This window comes from Dipodomys spectabilis, unplaced genomic scaffold (assembly GCF_019054845.1).
Source record: "Dipodomys spectabilis isolate Male_0828 unplaced genomic scaffold, ASM1905484v1 ptg000329l, whole genome shotgun sequence".
Lineage (NCBI taxonomy): Eukaryota > Metazoa > Chordata > Mammalia > Rodentia > Heteromyidae > Dipodomys > Dipodomys spectabilis.
Window position 1 is genome coordinate 4,031,055 of NW_024871006.1, and position 8,746 is coordinate 4,039,800.

General features: G+C 58.6%; 1 protein-coding gene across 3 annotated transcripts in view; it reads left to right on the top strand.

Moving 5' to 3' along the window:
• Tmem104 (transmembrane protein 104) overlaps nucleotides 1-7,185 on the top strand; it is a 55,400-nt gene extending 48,215 nt beyond the window's left edge. For all 3 annotated transcript variants that reach the window (XM_042665497.1, XM_042665496.1, XM_042665498.1), the window contains exon 10: nucleotides 3,697-7,185. In XM_042665497.1, coding sequence (XP_042521431.1) covers nucleotides 3,697-4,457 — 761 coding nt within the window. In that variant the 3' untranslated portion in view covers nucleotides 4,458-7,185. The remainder of the gene's footprint in view (nucleotides 1-3,696) is intronic.
• Nucleotides 7,186-8,746: the final 1,561 nt, after the last annotated feature.

The window sequence follows — 8,746 nt, forward strand, 5'->3', positions numbered from 1 at the left end:
GGTGGTTCCGGTCAGAACCAGCAAAGGAAGTCCCCTGCCGCCCATCACTCTGCAGCTGAGCCTGCCTAGGCCTGCCAGCCCTCGTGAGACAGTGTCAGGCCCTCACCACCCTCTCCCTGCTGCCTGGCTCCTTGACGTTTCTCCTCGTCCCTTGAAGCGTCACCGCCAGTGTGGAATGCACACGGGCGCACACATGACATCCCTAAGGCTAACCTGTGATAGACAGGGCGGAGCCCAGAGACCTCAGGAGGGAGCCGCACGGCCTGTTCAGGGGCAGGCGCGCCCCCCCCCCCCCCCCCCCGGCCTCCCCACACATCTGGTGGGGAAGTCCTGGACATCAGGATCCCTGGCTGCTGTCTCGCCCCCATGTCCATCCACACCTCCCACGCAGCCTTGAGATGAGCCAGAGCCCCGTGGCTGGGCAGCCAATCCCCTGATGCCGGCGCCGGCACTCGAGCTGTGTCCCCAACACACCGCCTGGCCGTGACCGTCGCTCACGGCTTGTCATCCTCCCTTCATCTTGATTTATGAGCAAACCTAATGAGTTTTTGGAGCAGCTGTCTCCCAGGGATGGGGCGATCAATCTAGGAGATAACTGAACGCTGTCCTCCAGCAGCGCAGGGACAGGGCAGTGGCCCCCACAGGCCTGAGCCCCCAACGCTCCCATGTCTTCCCCTTCTGTCTAGCCTGTGGAACCCAGGGCTTGGGGTGTACAGGCTCCTTTTAAATGCCGAATTGCCCGTCTATAGGCCAGGCCAGAATGACTTCCTTCTCAGCCCCCTCCCATATTAGCTCTGCCCAAAATAACCTGGTGGTGAGGAGCAGAAGGGTCTGCCTGGGGGGGGGCGGAGGGTCACCCAGGGCTTGCCTTCAGGCTCAGGTGCTTCCTGGGGGAGTCCAGGCTGTCCTTGGGGCCCACGCTTCCTTCCCTGGTGCGAGGGTGCGTGTCCGCCAGGGAGGAAGGCAAGCCTGGCACACACAGGGGCGCGGGGCACCACCACAGCGGGTCACAGGCACCCCACTTTGGTCTTCCCGGAGCCAGGGCACGTCCTGTGCCCCACAGCCAGCCCCGTGAGCTGACAGCCACACAGGTGTGACCACAGCGGGGAGGGGAGATGGAGCCAGGCTCAAGGAGACGCCCCCCCCCCCACCTTCCCCACCCCACCCCACCCCACCCCCGCCAGGTGCGGCTCACAAAGCCTCTCCTCCACCTAGCTGGTTTAGGCTGACGGGAGGGGTCCTTCATGATAGACAATTCAAGTGACCAGTGATGGTTATATAATAGTTTTTAGTTGCAGTGCTGGGGCTTGAACTTAGGACCTCATATTCTTGCTTAGCTTTTCTGTTCAAGGTTGGTGCTCTACTTTAACTGTACATGTCCATTTCCATAAGGCATTCTGTTATAATTGTCCTTTAGCTTTTTCACTTCAAGTTGGCTCCCTACCTCTTGAGCAATAGTTCTGCTTCTAGCCTTTTGGTGGTTCATTAGAGATAAGAGTCTCACAGATGTTCCTGCCCAGGCTGGCTTTGAACTGTGATCCTCAGATCTCAGCCTCCTGAGTAGCTAGGATGTACAGGCGAGAGCCACCAACACCTGGCTAGAAAATAGATTTTGATGACAAAATTTCAGAGAACCTGTCTCGACCAGGTGGAAGTGTTATCAGGTTAAACATAGATATAGCTAAGAGAATTCTGACATGTGTCTGTCTACAGTAACCATGGCTTCGTAGGCCGTCCTGAAAGTTCTAGAAAATACCCCCACATACTCAGTGAAGTAAAGATGCAGGTCCTCCAGAGAACTCGCTATTGGTAGGTGTGTGGGAGCGGAGGGACAGTTGTGTGCTTCACAAAACAAGTCTTGTGGCTTTGAGAACTTACCTATACCTGGTTTGTTGGCACGGAGCCCTCATCAGGGCTGCCTGATGGCTGCTCTCGGTAAGCAATCAGTTCCACTGCCTTTCCTGTGGCCTCTTAGAGATGTAGCGGTGCCAGGGGAGTGGAAGAGGAGCCAGCATCCCAGGCAATGAGCTGCACACATCCTGGTCACACAGCTCTGCTTTCTTGTCTGCTTTCAGGACCCAGGGGCCCAGGGCTGAGGTCAGGTGACACACACTGAAGGATTTCTCCCCTGGCTTCTTTCTAAATTGGTGCCAGAGCCTAGAGCAGGGCAGGTCAGAGATAGCACCCCGAGCAGTTGTGGCAGAGGAAGATTTGAAACTTGACTGGTAGCCACTGACCCCTCCCCCCATCACCCTGACCCAGTGCCCTACCTACAGCGGCACAGCTGCCTGCCGCAGCCTCTGGTCACCAGCCTCCCGGTGCCCCCAGCTCCTGCTCTGTGGCCTTGAAGCCCTCCTGGTGCCCGGCCCTCCACCTCCAGCCAGCCAGTGTCCCCACACCCCGTCCAGTGCCCCTCCTGCGGGACTGGCCCTTCTTACACTCTGGTCTTTTTGCCATACCCACTCCTCTACCCATCCCACGAATCTCCCATACAAGCGGGAGAGGAACTAGGTCGCCCTGTCTCCTTACTTCCCAGCCAGGAAGATTTGTGCTGCCCGGGAGTGGCAGGACGGGCGCCCGTGAAAGGCAGACACAGATCATCTTCTTTATTGGCAATTTTCACAGAGCTGTTCCCGCGCCTCCCCCGCCCCTCCTGTCCCTGACAGCGATTAAAAGTAATAGATGATCCCGTCCCACTCCAAATGTCACCGTGGGAGGACACTCCCCATGGAATGTCCAGCAGAATGACCTCTCCCAGGATCCGGGGATTGTTGTCATCTCCCGAAGAGAATAGTGGGGTGGTGGTCCCCTAACGCCATCCCTGGAGAAGATCTCTAAGCCTCTGCTGGGGTTGGACGGGAGTGGTTGAACTGCGTGCCGTTCCCTGCTCACCCACTCCCCTCTACCCTGCTCCAAGAAGCATCCCGTATCCCTGTGGTTTCCCCTGAGGCCTCAGGGCCCAGGCTAGAGGCACCATCAGATCGGCTCTAAGCAGACTCAGTGAGGGTTGGAAATCCAGAATGGAGACAGGCGCTCCTGGAACCGTGTTTGTGTGTTGAACACCTAAGGGTGGCAGCTCTGGGTAATCTGGAGAGCAGATACAGCAGCTAGAAAAGATCTGGAAAATGCACTTCTCTGCCTGTCAGGAATGCTTGTCCATTGATGGTTCCATTCTTCCTGAACCCCGGCTCTGTGGGTACAGTGCCCAGCCATGCCCCCCTGTGTTCCTCCCACCCTCCGGGACTGGCTGCTGAGCCAGCCTCCCCCCAAAAGACCATTGCACAAGGCGGGTAGATGAAGCCAGCCTGGTCTCCCATCAGCAGTGGAGTCTGATGGGTCTGAACAGTGAGGCTCACAGATCCCTTTCTGCTTTCGGTAGGAAATGCCCTGTCCTTTCCAGGCCACCAGGCTCCAGAGGACAGCCATGTGCTATTTGGTGTCATCTCTTCCCCCAGAGGGACCAGGTGCCACTTCCTGCTCTGAACAGGACAGGGAGAAGGTTCTGTTGCACAGCCATGGTGGGCCTGCCCCCATGGGGCTTTGGGGCTGCATGAACCTGCAGGTGACAGTTGCCTCACTGAGCCCCAGTTCTTCCACATCTCCCTTCCCACCCCCTCCCACCTCCCCCAGACCAAGAGCTGCCGTAGTAGTAAGTTTCCGTGCCCACTGGCTGACTCCTCCCGTCCTGTGTTGCAGCCTTTGCCATCATGATCGTTCTGGCCCTGGTCCGCATCGGGAAGGGGCAAGGAGAGGGGCACCCGCCCCTGGCCGACCTCTCCGGGGTGCGGAACCTCTTCGGAGTGTGCGTCTACTCCTTCATGTGCCAGCACTCCCTGCCGTCCCTCATCACGCCCGTCTCCTCCAAACGCCACCTCACGCGCCTCGTGTTCCTGGACTACGTGCTGATCCTCGCCTTCTACGGGCTCCTCTCCTTCACGGCCATCTTCTGCTTCCGTGGCGACAGCTTCCAGGACATGTACACCCTCAACTTCGCCCGCTGCGACGTGGTGAGGCTGGCCGCCGTCCGCTTCTTCCTGGGCCTCTTTCCTGTCTTCACCATCAGCACCAACTTCCCCATCATCGCCGTGACCCTGCGCAACAACTGGAAGACGCTCTTCCACCGGGAGGGCGGCGCCTACCCGTGGGTGGTGGACCGCGTGGTGTTCCCCACCATCACCCTGGCGCCCCCCGTGCTGGTGGCCTTCTGCACCCACGATCTGGAGTCCCTGGTGGGCATCACCGGAGCCTACGCGGGCACCGGCATCCAGTACGTGATCCCCGCCTTCCTGGTGTACCACTGCCGCAAGGACACCCAGCTGGCCTTCGGCTACGGGACGGTCAACAGGCACCGGTCCCCGTTCCGCCACACCTTCTGGGTGGGCTTCGTGCTGCTCTGGGCCTTCTCCTGCTTCTTCTTTGTCACAGCCAACATTGTCCTCAGTGAGACGAAGCTCTGATGGCAGCGGGGCTGGGACCTCAGCCCTGGCCTTCCCCACCACCAAGCAAGATGCCATGGCCATCTGGCTCATTCCACGATGGTCCCCTGCCCACCCAGGACTCTCCCGGTCTGTGTCCTCGGTCTCGCCCAGCGGGGCAGCACCTGGCTGCTCCTAGGTTGCAGGATGCACCCCCCCGCCCCACTCCACCCCACCATTCGAGGCAGGCTCCTCTGTGGTGGAGACGCAGTGCGGGCACTGCTGCTATTTATGCCAGCCTCGGTGTTCCCTCCCCGCTCCCTCTTGCGTCCTTGTCTGTACTCGAGTAGCCGCTGCCTCTCAAAGCCCAGGCTCTGGCCATCCTAACGTGGCCTGCCGGGAACCGCCAGGGCCCAGCTGCCTGCCAGGCCCGAGAGTGGCTAAATGCTGCTCCTGGGGGAGGGCCTGGCGCACCCCGGGGACAAGAACAGGAAGTGCTAATTGGCCTCAGAATTTCTAGACTAGAGCTGTGAGGGCCCTTGCTGTGGGTGCCAACTCGGGGACAGCAGGCCATGGACTGTGCCTTCCGCGGGGCACCCCGCAGCCCGTAAGCTGGCTTAACGCCCTTGGCTTGTGACCCCCGAGCGGAACTCCCTGCTCCCTGGCCACCCCACAATGGGGAGTCCTTGGGACCTCCCACAGTAAGGAGCTGCCCCCCCCCCCGTGGCATAGTGCCCTGGGCACCTGTAGAAGATCAGCCCAGATTGCCTCACCGCTGCACCCCAACACTAAAGGGGCACCCCCACGGACTTGCCTGTGGGTGCTCACTGTCCACACTGCCTCGGGCTGCTGTGAGATAGGAGGAGGCCAGTCCCTCCTTCCCTCCCCCCCCCGCCCCTCCCCCACCGTCTCCCTCCCAATCATGCATGCACCTGCCTCCCGAGCACAGGTGACAGGTGAAGAACAAACTCCGCATTTGCCATGTGCCTTCTGCTTCGGCCCTGGGGGTGGGGAGCCACCTCTGGGGAGTTTGGGGGCCCTCCGGTGCCCGGTCCTCCTCTTGATTTCAGTGCCTTGTTCCCCACGCCTGAGGAAAACCACCTTCCCCTTCCACCTCACGTCTCACCTCACACTTAAAGCTGGGGCAGTGCCACGAGGCTGGGTGCCCCCCCCCCACCTTGGGAATAAGGGGAGCTGCAAAGACCAGAATCCGCAGGCAGCGCCCCCACCTCCCACCTCTGCCTTCAACATCCACACCTCGAAGAGACCCCGGGGCGCGATCGGCCGCAGCCCGCCTCACCGTGTCACCTTTGCAGTCCCCACCACTGTCCCCCCAAAAGGTCATTTCCCATCCATGTGGAAAACACACGCACCCGCCATTACCCCATCTTCCCAGGAGGCCCTGCCCTGCTCTGGTCCAAGCTAGGTGGGCGCCGCCGCGGCAAGCAAGAGTAATGAAGCCATGCTCGCCCTCCCCCTGTGCCCAGGCCCTCCCTGAAGCTGCTCCACGGTGTGCTGAGAACTCAATTAAAACATCTGTACTTACCCTTCTCCAATTATGCTCTATCTTGCTTAAGGACAAAGCAAATTAAATCATCCCGCCACCCCTCGCTCCTAACCAAATTTTGGAATCAAGATGATTAGCATCATAAAGCCCAGCTTGATGGATGTGACAATCTGGAGCCACCTACAGCGGCCTGGCCCAGCCATGGCCGTGCATGCTCGTGCGCGTGCACGCACCTTTCCCTCCACCTGCCAGCAGAGCTCGGAGCAGCACGGGCCACTGTTTGGTTCCTGTGCTCCTCAGTCTCCATCTGTCTTGCCAGAGGTCAGATGAGGTCAGACACCTTCCTCCCCAGGTCAGGTGGGTTAGGGGACACGGGGAAGAAGACCCCCACAATACGACCCACTTGCTTTCTGTGTGTTCAAAGCAGTCAGCTGCACATGGGTACGTGAACTTGGTGACGTGGCTGGGGAGGTCTTGGCTCCCTTTGCAGGGAGTCCCTGGGGGTCAGTGTGGAAAGGACAAGAAGCGTCACCATGGAGGAGGTCTTAAATATCATCAGCTGCCACTGTCCACAGCAGGGACCGGCCTCGGGGCAGGCCCGGCCAAGGTGGGAGTAAAGGCTCTGTGCCTGCCTCAGCGGGAAGCACCAGACCTACCTGAGCATCAGAACCCGGTGCCAGCGGCTCCGGCTGCACCTCCCCTGACACCAGGAGATGGGGCAGATGGCGGCTGATGGGCTGGGAGGCGCAGGCACCAGGCCAGGTCAGGCCGCACAACTGTGCTCACTACAGGAGGCCAACAGCGGCCTCAGCAACAGGCAGAAGCTAATGTCAAGAGCGCGGGATGCATGCTGCTACTGCTGCCTCATGGGAAACTGGGGGCGGGGGGGTCAAGTGGCTGGCAGTGCCCAAGTCCTGGGGACAAGAAAGGCCCAGATTTCAACCTGTCCCAGGGGTCAGAGGCCCAAGCAAGACAGACAAGCCAAGAGCCACTGAAAATAGCTCCAAGATCCTGGGCCACAAGTAGGCGCTGCCACTGCTTCTCAGCCCCTGGGGCCTTGGGCACACGAGGAAATGTTTGTAAGGGCTGCTGTGTAGCAGGTACGGTGTTGGGTGCTTTGTGTGAGCATCTGGCGATCAGGCCTGAGAGGCCAAAGCCTCTGCGGTCTCTTTCTCTGCAAAGCACCTAGTGCTGGACAATCAGACCATAAAAGACTGAGCTCAGTGCCTGGCACAAGTGTGCAATAAAGCTGCTGTTTACCAATGTAAGTCTCCCTCGTTGCTCGTTGCCCTCCCTGGGCTTCTAGCCCAGGTCTCCTTTGAGACTCCAGGTTCACAGTTGGTTTCGTAGCTTAATGAGGAGAGAGTTCTCATGGCCAACACCTGCTGTAATTCAAGCCAGGAAACAAACCTGATTGGTTCAGGATCTACAAGATTTCCATGGGGGTGGGGGGAGGTGGACTTAAAAAAAAACAAACAAACTTGAACTCTGTCTCCTGGCTTCCTGGACAAAGCTGGTATGGACTTGAGCTTCCAGCTAGAGTCCAGGGAACGCAGGGCAGCTACAGAAAAGAAGTGGGTCAGACTAAGTCTCCTGCTACGGCGGGACTTCTGTTCCTGCCTCCCACCGAAAGGAAAAAGCAGCACTGGGGGAATCTGAGTTGTCAGGCCTTCTCGGAGACATTTTTCACAGCTATGGCTTCTTGTCCTCTCCCCCCTTATCAGGCTTTCTGCTTCCCAAGGGGTTCGGCACAGGCAGGGGCATTGTCCCTCTACGCAGGAAGCCAGGCCAGCCTTCTCTGAGATGCAGGAAGCCAGGCCAGCCTTCTCTGAGATGCAGGAAGCCAGGCCAGCCTTCTCTGAGATGCAGGAAGCATCCTCCTCTACTCCTTCCCCTCCATTCCTAGGGAAGGAACAAGCAGCTGGCTCCTGGCCCAGCAGCAGGTGCCGCTCCACATTCGGCTCTTAATTATCTTTCCAGTTCTTGGTTATTAATGATCTTGGGCAGCAAGCAGAGCAGCCTAGACCTCGTACCCCCTCCCAGCCTCACCTGCTGCAGCCTCCTCCTTGGAGCTGCACAGGGGACCCTGAGGAATGTAAGGGGCTCAGGTCCAAGGACCCATGGTCAACAGTTAACTCTGCCACTCCCATGGCTACAACCAGTCAAATCTTTCCAAAGCAGCAGCCTGAGCCTTCATCTAGACCCACACTCACCCACCCGTTGCTCAGTGTCAACTAAACCTGGCTCCCGCCAGTGGAAATCCTCAGAGCAGGGCAGAACTTGAACTATATTAGGGGAGGAGGGCGGCACCCATTCTTGGGATGGTCCGACTCTGGCTACAGCTGGAAGCAACCTATCCTGCCATTTGGCTACTTTTGCCCCTAAAATCAAACCCAAACAGCCCAATTTTCATGGTCCCCATCCAAATAGGAGGTATTCACAGACTGAAGAGACCAACAAGAAGCAGGCTGGACATCCATAGCTCATGCCTGCAATCCTAGCTATTCGGGAGGCTGGGCTCTGAGGATCGCCGTTTGAAGCCAGCGGGAAAGTCTATGAGACTCCTATCTCCAATTAACTACTAAAAAGCCAGAAGTGGGACTGTGGTTCAAGTGGTAGAGCACTAGTATTGAACACAGAAGCTCTGGGACAGCACTCAAGACCTGAGTTCAAGTCCCAGGATGGGCACAAAAAAACCCAAATGCTATGGGAGAGGGACCTAGAGGGAGGGACCCCCACATACACCTTCCTCTCTGTCACAGGAAATGAGTTCCTGCTTCCTCCACTCGATTCTCTAGAGGATAGTCTGGCCTCTACCTTTACA